At 41.9% G+C, this 21,343-nt stretch overlaps 1 protein-coding gene across 1 annotated transcript in view; it reads left to right on the top strand.

The window, feature by feature from the left end:
- Positions 1-20,586, top strand: part of TMX4 (thioredoxin related transmembrane protein 4) — a 64,769-nt gene extending 44,183 nt beyond the window's left edge. Inside the window, exons 6-8 of the mRNA XM_019549088.1 lie at positions 3,333-3,434; positions 13,154-13,217; positions 16,400-20,586. Coding sequence (XP_019404633.1) covers positions 3,333-3,434; positions 13,154-13,217; positions 16,400-16,689 — 456 coding nt within the window. The 3' untranslated portion in view covers positions 16,690-20,586. The remainder of the gene's footprint in view (positions 1-3,332; positions 3,435-13,153; positions 13,218-16,399) is intronic.
- Positions 20,587-21,343: the final 757 nt, after the last annotated feature.

Raw genomic sequence — 21,343 nt, 5'->3', positions numbered from 1 at the left:
TAGATAACCAGCCTTTGTGGCTGCCTATAAATTCATCATGGGGGCACAGAAGGGAACTGGTGAGGCTCTATTGACCAAGGCACCCCTGTGGGTTACAAGAAATAATGGCCACAAACTAGCAGAGAGCAGATTTAGACTGAACATTAGGAAGAACTTCACAGTGAGAGTAGCCAAAATCTGGAATGGGCTCCCAAGGGAGGTGGTGCTCTCCCTTACCCTGGGGGTCTTCAAGAGGAGGTTAGGTGGGCATCTGGCTAGGATCATCTGAACCCAGCACTCTTTCCTGCGTATGCAGGGGGTCAGACTCGATGATCTATTGAGGTCCCTTCAGACCCCAACATCTATGAATCTAGTGGTACCACTGCTATTACTGGGGTTCTCAAGCTTCAGTTTTCTTGGTACAATGGAATGGGCTACTGGCAGGCTCTCTCTCATAAAGGCTCCTTAACTTTGAATTTGGCTGAGATCTTTTCACACTTGCATTTTCCCCCCCAACACCCTCCCCCTCCACTAAGACTTCCCTAACAGAGCTATTAAAAGAAATTTTGATCTGCTGCTTTCCTTTCATCAAGAACCATCCTGGGCCTCTGCCAACAGTTTAATAGGTATATACCACCAACTCTTATTCCACATACATTGTGGAGACAGGGGGAAGGCAAATGACAGGGTTCTGTACATATGCATGTATCCCACTACTGAAGGCACTTGACATACTATGAGGGAAAGAGTTTGAAAATCACAACCCTTGATTTCCCTGAGCCCCATACCATGTTTGCTTAATTATTAAAATGAGGTTGATTAGAATGATTTATCATGCATAACGGTAGGAGAAGTTTAGCAGCTGCTCATAACTGTGGATCCCTGGAGCACAGGTGTTTGGGTTTCAGATTTCTGTGAAGGAGAGGCCACAGACCAAAGTGCCTTGATATCTTTAGGCATAGAATGAACAGAGTCAGAAACAGGTTAGTGTTCAGTTTGGCAGACTTGACTGGATACTTTTTAGTAGACTGAGCTCTACCCCTTCAGTCACGGTGGAAGGAATGGTCAGCAGCACAACCTGTTGCTCTTCTTTCTGTTCCTCTCCCAACAAGTACATATCTTTTTTTTATTCTCTATTACACTTCAGAGGTGGGCCACTTGAGACAGAGGTTCTCTTTCTTGCTCAGGTGCGATTTGTATGCTCTTCTTATGCATGTATTTCCATGCTTTTTCTTATGAAGCATTTTGACTGAAAATACTGTAGGATATGTTGCCTAAAGACCATATTCAGAGAGAGAAGGGAGGGCAGGGTGGCACCTCAGAGACCAACTTGTACAAAAATGTGTAAGCTTTCATAGATAATAACCTACTTAATCAGATGCTGTGAGTGGATTTGCAGAGGACAGGGGTACTGAATAGAAAAGAATAAGGTAATTTAAATACTGTACAAAGACGGCAGAGCAGGCTGGCACCGTATAGTCTAACTGCCTAACTTCAGACTAACATAACTAACTTTCTCTAAATACAAAGGATTGGGAAAGGGGGACACTGCGAGCAAGGCAAAGAAAGATTACTTTAGTAGTAGTTACTTTAGAGAAATTCAGAAAATAATCACACGAAACTCTGCAGCATACAGATAGGGCTTGGAGGTGGTGAATGGAGGCGACTGTCCTGGGCCCTGTGGAGCTGGGCAGAGCAGCTGATTTGCCCCAGGCCCCGCACCCTGCTCAGGTTGCCTTTGCATACAGCTCTGGGATAATTTGCAGCGTCCAGGAAAGTTTCCTCCTAGCCTCGCTCTTAAGTTAGTCTGTAAGGTGACACATTGCCCTGCCTCCTGCCTAGCATCAGACTAACCCAGCTAACTACCTTTCTCTAACCTCTCATACTTGGAGCCTGACATAAATTACAAAACATACCATATTTACCCAAACCTAAATACCATATTTACCCAAACCTAAGATGGTTTCTGAAAATAAGACTGCCCCCCAATAATTAGATCTTTTGTATGGAAAATTTGTTATAATTTTCCAGGTGTAGAATCTAATTATTGGAAGGTCATCTTTAAATTAATTTACGTCATTGCTGCTGTGGGGAAAGCAGCAGCTGGGGTGGGAGGCAGGTGGACCCCTTGCCGCCTTTCCCCTCACCCTTTAAGTTAGACATGACTCTGGCTCCATTCCCTCCTGAGACATAGAGCATGTGGAAGTTCTGTCCCCTGCCTGGCAGTGGTGGCATGGTGCCAGCCCCAGGACACTGCTGCATGGCTATGCAGGGGATGGAACTTGCATGTGCTATGTGCTCCTGGAGAAAATGGAGCTGGAGCCATACCTGACAGTAAGGGATTTGAGGGGGAGAGGGATGTGGTGGATAGTCTGGATGTGCAGAGGCTGCTGGGGCTGGTGGAAGCAGCAGAGGGTTCAGGCAGCTGCTGTGACTCTGACCCAGAGCCTGCCCCCCATCCCACTTTCTTGGACCCCTTGCCCCCCACTTTCTCTTTGTACTTGAATTCAAGATCATGGTTTTTTTTCCCCTTTTGCTGAATGGGTGGGGTGCAGGGGAGCAGGGATGAACCCCACCTGGGATTCAAGTAAATAAGATAAACTCCCTGAAATCTAGAGTCAATTCTGATTCCAATTCTTGTGAGTGTGTTAATCATAGTTTAAATGTTAATTATCTGGATTGTTAACATCCTTAATGCTAGCAGAGCTGCTTGCTAAGTGCATTATCTGAAGTCTTTCATTTTGTTGCTACTGTCCTTTCTTCCTAGCCAATTTCTGAACAGAAATAGAGGTGAGGACTTTAGATGTAAAAATAGAGTAAGAATGGAAAAGATTCAACTCTGTATTGTGAAGATACCTCCATACTTACTTCTTTGACTTTTATTTCTTTTTTTATTTAATATAAATGCTAAGTTCTGCACTTCAGTGTATATATAATATACCAGTTGAAATTAGGTATTTTGGAGTATGCACTTTTGTAAGTTTTAGGTTAACTTTCTGCCTTCAGTGCTCTGCAATGTGATTCAAGAAGGCTTTTCATCTCATGATAGAGATTGAATTGTAAATCAAGGGAAGTGCTGCTGTGAAATATTGATTCAGTTTGATTTGATACTGTAGCACTAAGCTTAGAATATCACAGGAAGAAAAAATGGTCAGTTGGTCTTTTAAAAGGTTTTCTCCGTAATTATTAGAGGAAAACACGAAGGAAAGTGTCATTTGGGAGTTAACTTGAGAAGAACAATTTGAGAAATAGGTGATGGCAGAATGGATAATTAACCTTTTCTATCCCCTTGTAGTCTATAGTACAGTGTATGTTTAAAAACAAATTAAATCTTTTTTTTTTATCATTTGCAGCAAATTCACAGCTACTTCACAGACACTCTTGGAATTCATATTTGGGGTTCTTATGCAATTTTCATCTTGGCCACCTTATTGATTGGTTTAACCCTGGGCTTGGTAAGCATATTTTGTTCTTAATTTTTTTTCTTACAACTAAATAGGGAGAAAATATATATTTGAAAATACTTCTGAGAGTTCTGCTGCACAGTAATTGATGACAGAAATAGGATTTCTAATGCTTTTATTTAAAATCAAGAGCTATAAGGTGTTGTTTTTAGCAATATATTAAGCTGTGTGTTTTATAGTATGGGACTAAGCATGATCAGTTATGCTAATGGAGGCAGCCATTATAACATTTTTACTAAATAGCATCAAGATGCTTTAGCAGATATTCTGGGGACAACTGTTCTTTGTGCTGACCCCACCCATTGTTCCCTCAGATTTCTTTACATGGGACCCACTACCATTAGTCTCTGTCTTGCCCCTTGCCCCCTCCTACCTCTCCAACTGGCTGTCTTTGTCCAAATTGACCACATGCTCAAATTAGATCCTGCTGCCTTGGTTATTCTGTGGGTATCCTACAGTTCTAAAAGTACTACAATTTTAGAGTAGACTAAATGTCAACTACTGTATTTTCTCTGTTAGAAAATTCCCCCCTCCCCCTCTTTAACATGAGGAAAGAAGCTTTGTTGCCTTACAGTTGAGCATGAAGGGGGTGGAGGGGGGGCAGGCAGCTGCTCTCGGGTTGGGGCAACAGCTGGAGCCACAGCTGCTATCTGCCCCCTGCTGCCTCGTCAGGCCCTGTCACTCCTCCCCTGCAGTCCCTGGTTTCCCCACTACCCCGTGTTGCTTCTCCCTTTCTTTCCCCCTCTGCTGCACTCCTTACCTTTCCTCTGTGCAACCAGGCTCCATCGCTGCTACAGCCAGGGACATAGAGCATGGTTCTAGCTCACCCCTGTAGCAGTGGCATGGAACTGGCACTGCTGCTCCAGCCCAGGCCCGGGGGGGAAAGATACTTGGAGGGAAGGGGTTGGAGAGGGAGAGGGAAGATGCTGAGGCTGTGTGCGACAGAAGTGGCATGGAGTGGGGAAGAGGAGAAATAGGGGTAGGAAGAATTGGGGCAGCCAGAGTCTGGGGGGTGAGGCATAATGGGGGGTAAGTAGAGGGTTAGGGCGGGCAGAAGGGGGGCAAGCTGCCTTTCTTTCTCATTGCCTGCCCTACCACCTCCACAATGCCTGTCCCCTAATGCCTGCTTCATTACTATCCCTTACCACTTGCCAACCACGTGCACCCCTGCTGCCTCCCCCTTACTACCTCCCCCTTATTACCCTCCTTATCACCCCTTCCCCCCACCTGCAGTAGTGGGGGAAGGAGCACATTTAAGACAACCCTGCAACAATTAGATTCCATACATGGAAAACCATAATAAATTTATATATTTCCCAGGTGTAGAATCCAGTTATTGGGAGAGAGTCATCGTATATTCAGGGCCATATTGTATTCAGGTAAATACAGCATATTATGCAGTATATTCAGTTGAGCAACTTATCCTTTGAATATAGAGGTGATGGCTTAAATAGTGAGTGTGACAGGTAAGGAGACAACACAGTCTGAATGAAGCTAATACCCCCCTTCTACCCCTTCTATAATTGCTTCCTTTTATTAGTAATGTTAAAAATTGGGAAATCAAAGTAGAAATATATATGTTTACATCCAGGACTTAGCTGCTCCACCTGTTCCATCAATGCACATATACACTGTTTCTTTCTTGAGGTGCAGTATTGAAAGAGTTGGCTTATTTCTGTTGTGAATGAACTACTGCAGTGGTCTCCAAAGTGGGGTGCACACACCCCAGGGGGTGTGCAAGATGATCTATTGGGGTGCGGGAAGAAAATATTAGAACTTCTATTTCTATTTATATTATATACATATATTGGGGGTGCGTTCTCAAAATTTTTTTGCTGATAGGTGTACGCAATCAAAAAAGCTTGGAGACCACTGAATGTTTCTCAGCTCGTAAGATCTAACTATAATTGTTCATTTGCTTTGTTAGCATTTCAAAATCAAAGGTTCTTTAAATGGCAGTTTATCATCTAGCCTTTTTGTGCTGTAATTCCAGTGATGTATAACGATGTCTGAAAAGGGCATAAAAGATCAAGTGACTGATCTCAGGATCATGATGGGTGAGGCTTGAGGATTCAGGCAGCCATTATATGTCTGTTTTGTCAGTTTCACTAAGGCATTTGACTCGGTTCAACATACCTCATGGCTTACTATGCTGGAGATGGGATCCTGGCTGCGCTTAATTCAACGATTGTAATTGGAAGTCTGCGGTAGAATGGCAGAATGAATGTCAAAATGGTTTGCAGTTGGGTAATGTGATAGAATATACCCATGTCACCTTATCTCAGTAGTTTGCAATAGATGTCAATGAGGAAAGGTACAGTTTTAGAGGAAGCATTAGGACAGGAGATTAAGTAATATTGAGACATGTAGAGGATGGTCTTGATTACATTATCTGAGGCACCACAGCACTTGTCAGTAGGGTAGATCAAATAGTACAGGAGTCTGATTTAATATTTCCAAGACAAAGATGATGGCCCTAATGAAAGAAAACCAAACCCTGAGCCTTCTTATAAAATGGAATTGCTTGAGCAGGCTGAAGAGTTTTGGGTGTATTTTTTTGTCTAGGTCCAGTCATTAATCAACATATTTCATTTGAATGGGACGTTCAAAGGATGTTAGGCACTGTAAAACAGCCATGGTAAATTTACCAACAATCTGGAAGAATAGAAGGAATAGCTTTAAAACAGAAATTACTTTTGAAGTCAGTCATATGGATAGCAGTGATGTAAGTCTAAAAAAAGTTGCACCCTTAAAAGTGAGATTCAGGGAGTAGAAGCACTGAAATGCAGACTGACAGAAAATATTGAGAATTCTATGGGGAGTGGAACAAGAAAAGAAAAGACTGGTGTGACGAGACATTATGAATGCAAGAGAAGGAAGTCAACATTTTTGGTCTTGTGATTAGAAAAGAAAGGGTTTACAAGGATGTGGGGAAGTAAGTTAGGGAAGGGAAGACTTAAGAGCATTGGCAAAGGACATAGAGTGCATGCAGTTGGGGATCAGTTAGGCACTAATGTTAGTCATGAATGTCAGCTGCAGAGAGACTTGAGTTTATTGTTCCAACAACCCTTGAATTGGTTAGTGATGAGGATCATATCTCTCTTGTTCTAGTACTTAAAAAGAAATTGCAGATCATCTTTTTCCCTTAGTCCTGCAGTACCCATAGAATTCACATATCCTTTTAAACCCTTCTATCCCTGTTTCAGGCTTAGCTACCCATTGCAGAGCAAAGTCTTACTAGCTGCAGTAATTAGTTTACACATGGAGAAGAGCTTATTGAAACTAATTTGAGTGGATACGTTTTTGATCTTTTTGGCTTTGTTTTGAGTAAAAATACTTTTTAAATCAGTGGGAATGAAGTAGTAACTGATTTCAGACGTGCTATTATATTGAAGGCTTCTATGTTTACAGTTGCTATATACAGTAAAAGGCCTGTTTTCTGGCATGAGTGGGGAATGGGGGGTGCTGGTAGTCTAAAAATGCCAGTTACCTGAGACACAGAGGTTTGCAGCCAGATGTGGAGCGGGGGGGGATGGTATTGGTGGCCGCAAGTGGGAGGTGAGGTTGGTGGCAGGGACCACACGTGGTGCAGCAGTGGCGCAGGGTGGTGGGTAGTGGCAATAGCTGCATGTGAGCTGCTTCCCCCCTGTGGCTGGCCAGAAATTCCAGTTTATAGAAATGCCAGTTAGTAAAATGCTGGATAAAAGGGCTTTTACTCTAAATATTTTAAGCTTTTACATACAGCACAGCTTCTATCCCACCTGTTACACAATGTAACTTCTGCTCAGAAGTGTGTGCACTCTCACTAAAACTTTGCAATGTTACTTCTCTGTGGGATCACTCAGAAGTAGAAGTAAAGCAAGGTAATTTCCAATTAACTGTTGACTAGTAAAAGCATAAGTTTATTTTGACATCATTCTAATTTTTTTTCTAATTTGCTAGCATCTAACTTTTCATTTCTGGACTCTTTCACAAAAGATAAATGGTTTCTCATTATTTGATTGTGTGAAAATGTGTAATAGTTGATAACTCCTCTGCTTTATAAACAGCTTAGTTTGCATCAGAACTGGATTTTCTACTCTCTTCCATGTAGTCTCTCCTGGTTTGTGACCCTCTTGGTGACATAGAAGTTAAGCATTTGTGATATTGCCATCTGTTGCAACTGAGCAGAGCTGGCACACACGAGTATTCTGAAATCCTCTAGTGATTATAAAATTCAAAAACTATTTCCAGTAGGAGTTTATATGACCTTGGTAACACTGGAGTGCTGACGACCAGATTCTGGTCCCTTGTGCTTTCCAGTTGTACAGCTGCTGTAATTGGACAGGTGAATATTATTATCCTGCTGTGGGACTGAACTACTTCCATGTGTAGCTCAAGTATTAGGATGTATACAAGTTAGTTAAAGCCATCTTTTGGTTCTTCTCTTCAGTCCTATACTGAGCAAAGCATTGCTAGACCTGAGGGCTGTGTCCCGAGAATCAGACTGTAAACACCACAGAAAGGTAATACATATTTACCCACAGAATTTGGATGCAGCACGCTCTGGTCATTGATGTGTAACCTATGCAACAATGAATTTACTGTTTACAAAAAATACAGTCTTTAAACTCTGAATTTAATGAACATTTTTTAAATTAATTCAAAGCAGTTAAAAAGTGTGTTGCTAACCAAAAATGGACAGAATTAGTGAGCTTAGCTGAGGGGTGGGCAAAATATGTCCTGTGTGCCAGATTCAGTCGGTCAAAGGAATCTGTCTGGCTGGGAGTGGGTTCCACGGCTTCACCTGGCCCAGGCATGGGGGACAGCCCAGCCCATGGTGTGTGTGGCTCATCCTGCTGCTCCTGGGTGCACAGTGGGGCAGGGGCAGTGCAGCATTTGGACTGTACTTCTTGGCAGCCCCCATGGCAGCAGTTCGCTCTGCTCTGCTCTGCTCTGCTCAGCTGATGCTGCCAGTGCCACCACCTGCTTCCTGGGCACCCCAGCCATCCTCCCTGCACCCACTGCCAGGGGCATCAGATGGAGTGGGAGGGTGGGCAGGGTCTTCTTAGAAACTGATCTGGGACCACTGTGGGCAGGGCATGCTGGGCCAGGCAGATACGATGGGGTCGTGGGCGGGTGAGGAGCAGCATCTGCAAGCGGGACAGATGGATGGGGCTGGGGCCAGGACCAAAGGGTGGTGACAGCATGGGGCCAGGACCTGGGGCAGAGCTGTGATTTTGCTCCCCTCAGGTCTCTGCCCATGGAACTGGTGCCTGTGGAAGGGACCTGCAGGGAGTGGCCTCATACTGTCACCTCCCTGTGATACTGGTCCCAGACCCATCCAACTCCCAGATGCCACTCTCTGCCTGCTTGCAACCCCATTCCATCTGCCCAGCAGTGTCCTGCCTATGGGGGTCCCAGGCTGGTCTCCATGAAGCCCCACCGGTTCAGTCCAGTGCCCCCAGTCATGGGTGTGGGGCAGATGGGCCCAGGGCTGGATAGAATCAGTTGCTTCCCCCATTCCCTTGCACCCTGGCCCACAACAGCTCACCAAAACTCCTTCAGTGGCCCTCATTGCCAACCCCTGGCTTATCTCTTGGCATGTACTTGTAGGGGGTGGGGAAACTCCGCTTTTGGGTGCCTGAGATCTATTTCCCTGTAAGGCAGCATTGTTTGCTGCTTTTTTTCTTACCATTTTGGAATGTGCTAGAATCTTAAATACTTGCAGGCAAATGGAGATAAAGGTGGTCTTTTCATTTCAAGTTACATTATCTTCCCATAGCAAAGTCTGTTTAAGTAGCCAGAATACACATTATGCAAAACAAGCCAGATAATTGTCCAGGGGATACAGTAACTTTATGTTGAAAAGAAATATACTCCCTAAAATTCTTTCCCTCCTTACTCCCCCTCAAGCAAAGAGCCTCAGTACTTTAAATGGCAGTTGCTGGGGTTTTTTTCTTTTATACCTTAAGGCGCTTCAATGCAGCATACACAAAGGAAACAAGAGGCAGGGAGGGGAATGTCAGTCAGTATAAATGACTTGGCTTTTTCTACATCCCTTTGGCACTTTTAGCTCCTTCAGACTGAAAGCATGGACTTCACTCATTTAGTGTTTCTGTTAAGAGCAGAAGAATCTCAGGAGAAAAAGGTGGAAAATATAAAGAAAAAAGAAGAAAAAAATCTGCTTGGCACTTCCAAATCTGTAGCCTCCTCATATGTTAACCTTGCACCTCTGTCTTCTGTCCAGCAAATTTACTGAGACAATTATTGAGAAGGCACAGAAACAAATTATGGAAATCTCCATGGACACTATATTTATAGTTGTCTGGAACAGATGTGCCGTCCTTGAAATGCCTTGATCATTACGTTCCTGTTCCAGGTCTTTCGGTGGAAACTTCATTCAGGACCATTCTCAGTGCATATTTGCCACCAAATGCTCTGCCTCTCCAGGAGTTTGGCAGACTATATCCATCTTGCAGGCCAATGTGTTTGGCACCTCTATAACATTGATAAAAATCAACACGGCACTAATTTTAAGAAAGTTAGATGAAGATGGGCGTACAGATGGTTACAGGTGAAAATGTGTTCCTCCTTGAAGCTGTTGATCAGAGGTTCATAGGAAAGTAAGCCTGGAAGGGACCTCACAAGGTCACCTAGTCCAGCTTCCAGTTCAAGGCAGGATTATCCCTGACTAAACGATCTCAGCCAAGCATCTGTCTGACCTACTTTTGAAAACTGGGGATGGAGGTTTCACAGGCTTTTTAGATAGCCTGTTTCAATGCCTGACCACCCTCAAAATCCAAGTTCCTCATAATCTCTAACTTAAATTTTCCCTAGTGAAGCTTGATGTCATACTCTTTTTCCCAGGTCCTATCCCGTATGGCAACAGAGAAAAGGCTGTCCCAGCCTCTTTTTAATTGCCCTTCAGATATTTGAAGGCTGTTATCAAATTACTCATCCAGTCTTCTCTTTTCCAGGTGAAATAACCCTGGCTCTTTCAGCCTTTCCTCATGAGTCTTGCCTCCCAAGTCCCTAATCATTTTTGTTGCTCTGCACTGAACTCTTTCCAAACTGTCCATGCTTTTCTTAAAGTGTGGGGTCCAAAACTGGACACTGTACTCCAGGTAGAGCCTTACCAGTACTGAATGGAGCAGAAGAATTACTTTCATTCATTTGCAAGTGATGCTTCTATTAAACCAGAAGCATATACTTACTGGGTTGTATTTTTTTCATTCTGTGGCTGAAAAGAGTATTCAGATCACTGAATGTTGCCCTATAATGCAGAAAAAGTATGATAAACTATCTTTGCTCAATAAACAGAAATGAAGTGGGAGGGGAAAAAGTGAATTTATTCAAGAATCTTTTTTTTTTTTTTTTTTAGCTGCTTCAGTGCACTACTTAATTAGGCTTTTCTCAAAGAAGTTTAAACAAAGTCCCTAAAACACACTATCAAAGGTCTGTCTTATGCAACCAGTTGTCAACCACATGGTTGATTTATTGAGCATTTATCTCCATCTTTCAATCTCCTAATGATACTTGGTAGAAATTCAGGTAGATTGCATGCAACTGTAATAAAAGTGCATTGAGCATGACTAAATTTATTTGATCAAAATACAACATGCATTTTATAGCCAAAGCTTCTACAAAAGCATGAACTTAAAAGTGATTTAAGAGAGTTGACAGATTACAGCGTGGTTCCATTGTTGCTTTAATTTGGCTCAGTTTTACCAAGGGGCAACTTTTTGCGACACCACGGGGGTATCTTATTTTTATGCTGTTTTCAGCTCTATAGACCACGTGGTCTAATAGGTTCCTTTGCAGATTGGATCTGCACTGCTTTTCAGGAGGTGGGAGAGAAGCTATGCTATTCTCCAGAGTGTTTTGTCCTCAGGAAAGTGGGCAAGTAGAGCAATTATGCTGGTCTAGCTTTTACCATCGTACCAGAATTACATGAATCATTTTGCATGCTCGGTAGTCAGTTAGCTAATGGCTGTGGACTGGACATCTGCTTTGGTGTTTTTGATGCAAAAAAGTTGATTGGAGTGGTTCAGACAGCAGACCTTAATTCTGACAGAATAAGTCCTTAATTAAGAAACGGCCCTTCAGGTCTCTGGTACATGTTATGCTTCTGGCACGATTTAAGATCTTTATTGTGCAAGGAATAGCAACTAGCCACACATTCATAGAATTGTGGCTGGTTTGTGATTTTTATAGCACAATTATGATATCACTCAAAATACAGGTTTTCCTCGATTTTTATGTGGGTTCTGCAAATGCAAATGAGCTGTTATGCCCAACATTTATTACATGCAAGGTAAATTCACATGTAATTGGCATTGGCACCCCCACTCCCCAGCAGGTAAGTCTGTGAGGGGAGGGGAAGGGTCATGGGGCTCATGCCTCACTCAACCCAGCCCCTGCAGAAGCTGCTCTGGGAGTGATCGACACCAGCTGCCTGCAGCCACTGGGCTGCACTGTACCTTGAACTCCCTGGGGCTTTGCTTGTCCCCACTCACCGCAGCTGCTGAGCTGTGCTGTGCTGTGGTGCAGGCAACTGGCGTCAGCTGCTCCCAGATCTGGTGCAGCAGGAGCTGGGATAAGTGGGGATAGGTTGAGCCCCAGGGGGTTCGGGGCACAAGGCATCCCAGCAGCTGTAGGCAGCTGGTGTTGGCTGCTCCTGGGGCTGCTGCAGCAGCGGCTGGGGTGAGTGAAGAGAAGCAGAGGCTTGGAGCTGCATCAGGGAGCAAAGTGAGGGAACTGTCAGTGGGTGCAGGGTGTGGCATGGGGGTGCGGCTCTTGTTACACGCTCTCCGGGAGGCCTACAGGCTGGGGGGCTGCGCTGGGCTCTTGTGGGGTGCATGCCTCTGGATCTGTGTGCAGGATGAGAGCAGGCTGCAGCTGCAGGCTGGGGCTGGTAGTGGCACCAGGCTCTTCCTGGTGCTCAGCAACAGCGCTGGAAGGGCAGGTTGGGGGGATTATGGCAAATTTTGGGGTGATAGCAGCTACCTACCATTTTAGGCACATCTTTGCCTTCTGCTTGTAGTGATGTGGGGCTATTTGGGAGTCTGGCTAAGATGGGAAAAGAGGAACATGACCTTTTAAGTGCAGTTACCATTGAAGGCTGTGATGCTATTTGGTAGCTATTAAAAGTTTACCAGAGCCATTATTTTTCCTGCTTTAGAAAACAAACCAAGTGTCACTTGCCATTAGGTTTTGTGTAGCTATCTTTTTACACTTCTGATTTGGAAGACTGTAACAGCAACATATTGAAATAATCCTTTAATGGTCGCTTGATTTTTTTATTTTTTTTTTTTAAGGGTATATTAATAGTTTATAAAATGCAATATAAGTGTGCGAGAAGTGAATTAATTGTATTATAGACCATCGGCATAATGTCTGTTACTAAGTTAATTAGCATCTGGCTTGTTAGTCTAACAATTCTGTGTGTTAATTCTAGTTTTTCCTTATAACTGAATTGGTAAAGGGGTTGTACCTTCAGTTTTTAAAATAAGCTTAAAATGGTTAAGTAATTGATATAATTGTCATGCACTACTGAGGAGTTGTACAGCAACAAATTGTTCTCTGTAGGATGGTGCATTTCTCTTGCATTAATGAACTTGTAACAAGAATAATTTTCAGCATGAGTATACTATATTGTAGAAATACAAATTGGATAGCAGTGCAGTGTTTATTGATTGATCACTGAACTACATTTCCCTTTTTCTCAGATCCTGGTTTTGATATCAGACTGTCTTTGCCCAGCCAAATCAAGGTACAGAGATGAAACCTCTGGTAAGTACTTCGAGTGCATAAACAGACCTTTGGGGTGATATTTAGTATATATCTCATTGACCAGAAGGCTCTAGTTGGTTGCTTACAGATGTAAAAACACAAAAACAGCGTTTTACTTTAAACTTGGCACACCCCTGCACTGGCCCAGTGCGTGCCCAGAAGAGGCATCGCGTTAGTTTGACCCAACATTTCCAATGTCTATATAGAGTGGGTCCTTCAGCAGGGCTTTTTTCTGGCTCTCTTACCTAATAGCTGATTGGATCAGCTTTAGATAAAAGCTCCAAAAAAGCCCATTTGAAGAGTGTGATCTATAAAAATGCTGCAGAGCTGATTTGAACTAATGTGCTGCTTCTTCCAGTAAAGCATAGGGTTTTTTGTTTTGGGCGGGGTGGTCCACGTGTCAGCAGCCTCTCTCTCTCTCTCTTTTTTTTTTTTTTTTTTTTTTTTAGCTTGCATTATGACAACGGAGTAAGTGACACATGTCTCTGAGTGTTTCCTACAACATCCCTAACCCACTCAGCCAGCCTGTGTGCCGGAAAGCTTGGGCACCACTGTCCTACAAAGATGTCTGACACTTGTTTATATTTCCTGTTGTGGAAATACTGTGAACATCAAGTTTTTCAGTTTGATGGTCTTAAATTACTTTACAAACACCAGTTAGCTTTGACATATAACTTTGTAAGGGGAAAATGGCAAAACTCCTTTTACTGATGTGGAAAGTCGGGTATGCCATCGAAAACCAGTGGAGACCTGGAAATACTTTGGGTCTCCAGATTCCACTCTTTTTCTCTAGCTTTATGACTAGAGAGGTGCAAATGTTTTGTTCTCAGGTGGGACAGATGCCTGTGCTTCTTAACACACATTCTGTATACAATCAGGCATATTATGTAATCCAGTACAGAGATCAGCCGCCAACAGCCCATGGGCTAGCGGCATTCAGCCTGCAGGGGAGCTCTCCTTGCACTGTGCTACTGTTAGCTACCATGGGGATTGTCCCTGCGCTGCAGTGGTGCTTAGCAGCAGGGAAAAGCAGTGGTGATGGCCTCAGTCCTACTGCTCACCTTAATTTGACCCTGACTTGCATCCATATGATCCTGTGCAGTACTTCATAATTGTATGCTTGTGGGGATTGCAGGATTGTGTTTTATTGGGGTTTTTTGAAGTTGCTAAGGCAAACGATACAATTTGTAGTTTGTGATCAGTTTGCTTAGTCAGGCAATTTTTTTTGCTTTTGTGGGAGCACCAGAATTGAAGTTTTTTGCAGTTGCAGTCTAATAACTTCTAGTGTTTAGTAGAGTTGAGCTCATTCTCTCAAATTCAGCTTCTCCAAATGAGAATTTTACTTATTTTTGTTCATGTAATGTAAACAGATTTACTGTGTAAAATATTTGTGGAGGTTATTTTGGTGAGTGCATGGTAGATGAAAGACAGGCACCAAGCAGTTTTGGAGTCCATTAGAACCATCTGTCTTACCACACAAACTGCACCTTTAATCATCTGATTAGCTCTCTGTCTGTATCTATCATTCTCTCTGCTGATTATATAAAGACTGCTCCATAGCCTTTGGCAGACATGTTGTTTGCATCTGAGGATAGAAAGTGGGCTTTGGAAAGTCTTTTATATTTTCTGTGATTTAAATGAGACCCAGTCCTGCCATGTTGTCAGTAAGAAGAATCTCAGAGCAAGGCTCTTCTCCCTGTAAGCACAGGAGGCACAATTATGAATGAGAAAAAATCTGTCCCAATTGATATACTAGCAGAAATAAGTATTCAGGTTTGTGTTTAATTCTGGGCAAACATATTCTAAGAACCTTATTATTTTGGTGTAGTTTTATCACTTGGAGGCAAAGAAACTGTAATTTTATAGAAATTATGGGAATGAAACCGTGATTATATTTATGTGTGTTGGCAGATATTTGGGTTTGGTTCAGTAGTATTGGAAACAAAGACCCTGTCTGTCTGATGCATCAAGTGATGCAGCCAAGTCATTAGACCCAACTTTGGCCAAAAGCAAAATTTGCATAGTATGGGGGGAATAGGCTACATGTACAAAATTTTATTAAGAATTATATCATTCTCGGTAATGGAAAAGAGACTCTAGTTATGTTGGATCTACACAAATGTATGCTTTGTCTGCTTTATGAGTTGGCACAACTGCAGCAATTATCTGGCAAAAAGGATTTCAAGAGCTGCTTATGTTCCTGCTGACTTTTTAGGATAATGGTCTACATTTAAGGAATTAACTTTAAAAAAAAAAAAAAAAGGCTGTTCTGTTAGCTTGTAATCCACTGTGAACAAAATGAAAACAAATGTTTGCCAGATAGGAAAACAAATTTTAAAACGAGAGAGATTACACCAAAATTTAAGGGTACAATGAAAAAAAATGATGAAAACGCTATGGCTGTATGTAGGCAAGACAAGGAGCATGTGTGCACAACACTTTAAAGTGGGTTAAATGCTTTCGCACCACTTAAATGGTGGTGATGTTTGTACGCATCAGTGGTGGTGTATTGTGCAGTAATTCCAGCTGCTGTAGCAAATTTGGTGGCTTAATGAACCTTAAATGACTTGGGGCTCACCAAATGAAACTCCCCTGAGCAGTTTGCTGCCCTATAGCCATGGAGCGAAGCACCAGGCTTCATGCAGCTCTGCAGGAAGCCCGTGCAGGTAGCTTGGCAGCAGCCCGGGAAGGCAGGCTCTGCCCAAGAAAAGAGGCGAGCCTGATCTTTATTTTCCCTGGAGCCTGCCTGCCTGAGCTGCGTGAGGGCCCAGTGCTTCCCTCTGCGGCTGTGGTGCCCCCCACCCCGGGACTGCCTGAGCTTGGTGCCTGCAAGTGAGTGCTGTAGGGTGGGTGGGGAGGGCGCTGCTGCCACAGGGGGAAGCAGGAGCCAGCCCCTCACAGCCCAGGGACTGCTCCTCCCGCCAGCAGCTCACCCTCCCCTCCCCACCACCTTGAACAGCAGGTAAGTTTGGGTGTACACGACATGGGGTTTTAAAAGGCCCTAAATTGAAGCAGTGTTTTTAAAAACCCACCACTTGAATTTAGGGGCCTCTGTTTCCTTTGCACACACCCTTGAATACTACACCAGAATTACGACAGTATTGTTTTTTTCCTTGAACTCCTTATTAGCTGATGAGCTGTCATTAGGATTTCAGTATTTTTACTTCTTGTTTTTGTTTCAGTGGAAGTGACTGAAAAGGAGAATGTAGAGCAAACTACTGGTGAAGAGCAGGAAGACCCTGAAGAGCTTTCAGCAGATGAGTTGGAAGAAGCTGAGAATGAAAAGAAGGACCTTTCAGACGGAGAAGATGGGGCTCATTCAAGTACTGATGGTTCAGAAGAAGACTCTGCAGTTGATGAAGGGTCAGGGACAGAAGAGATAGAAGACATCTCTGAACAACTTCCAGCTGATCCAGAGACCCAGAGCTCAGTAAGGCAGCGTAAAATCCAGGAGGCTGATAGTGGACCATAGTTCCCTTGGTGGCAGTTTCCTTAAACGTGGACCAAAGAAGTATCAGGCCTTTTGGTCTGCAGCTGAAGCTAAACACTTGGTGTATGTTTTGTGTTTACATTAAGCAAAACCTCTGTTCTGCCTGAGCAGGCTCTTTTCTTTCTGAAACCAGTACTTGTTCATAAACTTCCAGCCCAGACTTTTTTTATAGACTACATTAGCCATGACAATCACTCATAAGTAAAATTTGATATGTTTAGAAATGTATGAGAGGAAGGGGAAATGAACACTTGAATGAGGGACTTGCTGTTAATGCTTGTATGAATTTGAATTCACTTACCTGCATTAACTGGAAGTGCCCTGAAGTAGCTTAGTAGAAGTCTGATTCTTCTATCTGAAGTATTTATTTTCCTCAAATGTCATGAGAATAGCAGCCACACCATAAAGTAGCAAAAGGAGCACCTTAGTCGTCTTCCATTAAAACCCCTTTGTCTGGTGGTTTTGTTTTCATTGCTCTCAACTGAAGCACCTTTTTTATTGCATTTTCTTTTTTTTGAAAGTTTATTTTGAAAATATGCCACAGTGTTATAACAGTGACTGTTTTTTGTGCTGTGCTTGAAGTGGGGCCCCAAAGCTTTTCAGCTCTTGATTATGTATTCAGAGGCATAACGCAGAAGTCAGACTTACTTCAGATGGTGGTTTTAATACCCGAGGGGTTCAGATAGTTGTCATTGTCTCATAATCCAAATTGTTCTTTTGTTTTAGGATTTTTTTTGACTGTGTGCTTAATATGACAAGCTTGAACCTCAGGAGTTCTAAAAATAAATAAAATAGTGTAGTAAGAGGATAAGAAGAGGGAATTTTTGCCAAAGTGTAGCTTTTTATTTTTTAAGATATTATCATGAAATATATTCCTTTGTAAACCAGTACACCATAAAAGCTAGCCATATGCAGAGAACTGTAGGGTTTTTTTTCTTTGGCCATTTCCAGTCCAGAGTAGTTCTTTGGCAGAATTAGGACTACTTTAATATTATTAACTAAAAAGCTTCTCATGGTTTTCCCCTTAGTGTGCTGGCTTTACTGGCAGAAGTAGTGGGGAAAAAAACACACCAGGGAATGAAAGAAATAGCTTTTTGGTTGTACTCTTTTCTTTAATCTATCTGGGGCTGTTTTGAATTGCGTAAAGTGAAAATGGCTCTTAAGGTAATCTGCTGACAGCCCCTCATGCTTTGTAGTTTATTCAGTAAATCATTTTTTTCCCCTTGTTCCAGTTGGCTTGATTTACAATAAGGGATTGAATATGAAATCTTGAACGTTGCAATTTTGGTAGTGTATTGATCAAGATTGCATAAGAAGCAAAGTTTTGAGGTTGTACCTCCCCCCCCCCCCCGGTTTTATTGCATAAACCTGGTTAAGTAGCTTTGCTCCATTTTCTTTTTCCAAGAATAAAGAGCGTTAGCCCCCTTGTGTTAGACGAGGGATATTGCATGTGCACAAAGGTCTCTTTTTTGAGACTAGTCAGTGTTGGTCTTGAGTTGCTTGTTTTACTGATAATACAAACTTTATTCAGCAGAAAGCAATCCTTCTACTGTCTTAAGTGGTTTCAATACTTGCTTATGTATGTTGTGTGTATGTTGTGTTCATAGGGCCTGATCTTGGATTGTTCACATCAGTGTAGTTACAACTGCTTTACTGAAATCTCAAGGGTAAAGATCAGATTTGGACCTGTACTTAATTGTCTCCTTGACAGAAGTATGGTCAAGTCAGGTATTTATGGTATTCTGACAACCATGAAGATTAATTACCTTTATTGTTTAGCTTTTTGGATTTGTACATGGATTTGGAGAAGATTTATTAAGCAGTTATGGGAGTAAATATTTTGTTGCAGTGCTCTGAAATGAGAGATGGATGATGAATGAGAGCAGATGGCCTGACTTGTCTGGAGACAGTCCCCTAAACTTCCGTAGTGCAGCTGAGGTCTACTGTTTTTAATGGGACATAGTTGACGTAAATCACATTTGCTATCAGGCAGGGAAAAACTTAGCACACTTAGCAGAACTCTATATACTGTCCTTCCCTTCCCTCCCCCCACACAGTGCAGTAAGTTTCTCTCATCTGTGTGGGAGTTGCTAAAGCAGGAGAAGAACATTTAAAAAAAATAGGAAAAAAATGAGTGGGAGCATGAGGTTCCCCAGCAAGTGTATGAGGTGCGAGCTATCCATGTTAGACTGTCAGATAGGCCTGGCAAAGATCTAAAGCTTAAAGGTGGCTTCCTAGAGCCATCTTCTAGGCTTAAAGGTTGAGGGGTTTTTTTATTTTTGTTTTTGTTTTTTGTTTTTAAAATTCAGAGCATACAAGACCTCCCTGTGTCTTTAAAAAAAAAATGCTGTATGTACCAACTCATTGATCTGTTTCTGATTGAGGTACCTAAAGTTGAACCTGAATTCAGGCACCTATTTTTGAAAATCCAGGCTTGGAAGTATAAGTTATTCCTTACAAGATTATCCCATTTCTTAACATCAGTGTCCACGTCACTTATTAAATCTTAAGTGGGGAGTACTACTACTATATAGGTGTAGGTATTACAGGGTATCATAAGAGCCACCAGAAACTTGCATGTAGTTCTTGGAACTCACTCTCGCTTTCTTTTTGCTCACAAAACTCTCAGTAAAGTAAAGGGGCATTTTTGCATGTCATTGTTGCAGGGTTAGGGGGGCAGATGGGGTGCTGGTCTACTAAGAGTTTAGTGAAAATCCAATCTGGATGAAAATATGTAAAATCCCTGTTTCATGTGATGTAATGCAAGAGGGAAACTCATTCCTGAATGGCAAGCCTTTAAGCTCATACTGTGATTTCAATATTGATCTCTTAATTTGAAAGGTTTTTTTTAAAAGTACTGATTATTTTTATTTTCACAATGTTACACCACTGTTCACATCCCCATCATCTGTAATAATGCTACTTTCATATGTCAGTGTTAGGTAGAATGCTGTAATAAAACATGAATGATTCTTGGGTTATGGAGGAAATCTATTGTTTGGCTAAAGTTAGAAGGGATATTATTAAAGGGGCTTTATAAAGAGCAAATTTCTCCTCGATGAGAGGAAAAAAAGGTGTGCTCATTGTGCAATAATAATAAAAATGTGTTGGTATGAGCCCTGCAGGATTTATGCTCTTTCACTGAAAAAATACTTTGTTTGTCAGTCTTTAAATTACGTGAGTATAGTGCTGTAGTGCTGTTTACAACAGTATTAACTTTGCACTGTTACTGCATTATCCAAAGGGTTGACACCTGCCATTTGTGCCAACTCAAAATACTGTTGCAAGCAACTCTGTTCTCTGTTTTGAGTCATCTGGAGGGGGGAGGTTATTTTGTTTTTTTCCTGAGGCACAGTTTGCCCTGAGTATTGAATATAGACAGAATGCCTTTTAATGAGAAGCTGTTGTTCTCACAGTTGGCTGAAAATGTTTGTTAGGTTTAATGTAGTGCTCTTAAGTCTTGTGGATGAGATCCAAATTTTCAAAAGTGACTGATGGTTTTTGAATGCCCAACTTTCAGAAGTTGAGGGTTCATTGCCTTTTGGGCCTCCTTACTTCACCATAAATCTCTCACCCCAAAATTGAGGCATCTAAAAAGCCCAGTAAGTCACTTGTGAAAAATTTAAGCCTACACTGAGCACAAATGAGGCTGTTCTACTTTTGCTTGTATTTCTCAAAGTTTTGAGTGAAAATACAAAGCTGCATGTAAGTCTTAGAATACCCTGTCTAGGTTATAACCGTGTTTAACAATGTTTGTTGTTTATATGGCTTTTTTCATTGAAATGTTATGCAAAGTTATCTTTTTATACTAAAAGCTCTGCAGATTTATGCTATGGTATTTGTACTGGAATTGCATATAAATTTTGTATTTATAACCTTGTCATGGCTAATTTCTCATTTTTACCATAATTGTATTCAAATGATCAAACAATCTCAAATGGCTAGGTACAAGAAGAGTTTAGTTCTGTTGCATGCTTGTCAAATCAAGAACCATTATTGTTTTGGGGTAGAAGTTTGGGATAGTCATTTTGAAGTTGGGGATCAAGGATAATTTGACTCAAGATGCACATCTGCTTAAATCAAACAAATAAGACTGCTAAACTGTCTCCATTTTTTTGCAGCCAATCCCTACTTCCACGTGCATAGACTTGTCTGCAGTTGTGATTGAATGTGAATATTTTTTCCAGGTGTTCAGACCTTAAATACAATTTTAAAAAAATATTAAAAATGAGCCTGACTGCTGAGACAAATTTGGAGAGTGCTACAAGCTGAGTAAAATTCAGAGTTGAAGTGAAAAAAGGTGAATAAAGAACTTTTCCAGTTTTGTAAAGATCTCAACACAGAGATTTTTTTGTTCTTTATTGTAGCTCACCACACCTAGGATTCTCATAAAAGCACCAGTGGTCCAAGTGTATTGAGTAACTGAAGCACTCTTAAACCTTAATCAGTGCTTACGAATTATTAATTGTTAAAGTACAGCTTAAACTATTCAGCATTTCATTACATGAGCCTGGAAATTAGAAGCAGGACTTTTTTAAATAACAGTTTTTCTTTTAGTGGCTGTCTCTCTCTTCATTAGATTTTTTTTGGGTGGGGGGAAGGGCGTTAAAAATTGTGTAGTCTTTTAAACTGTTAT

The sequence above is a fragment of the Crocodylus porosus genome, unplaced genomic scaffold (assembly GCF_001723895.1).
Source record: "Crocodylus porosus isolate Cpor-Errol unplaced genomic scaffold, CroPor_comp1, whole genome shotgun sequence".
Classification (NCBI taxonomy): Eukaryota; Metazoa; Chordata; order Crocodylia; family Crocodylidae; genus Crocodylus; species Crocodylus porosus.
This window is presented reverse-complemented; position numbering and strand designations above follow the sequence as displayed.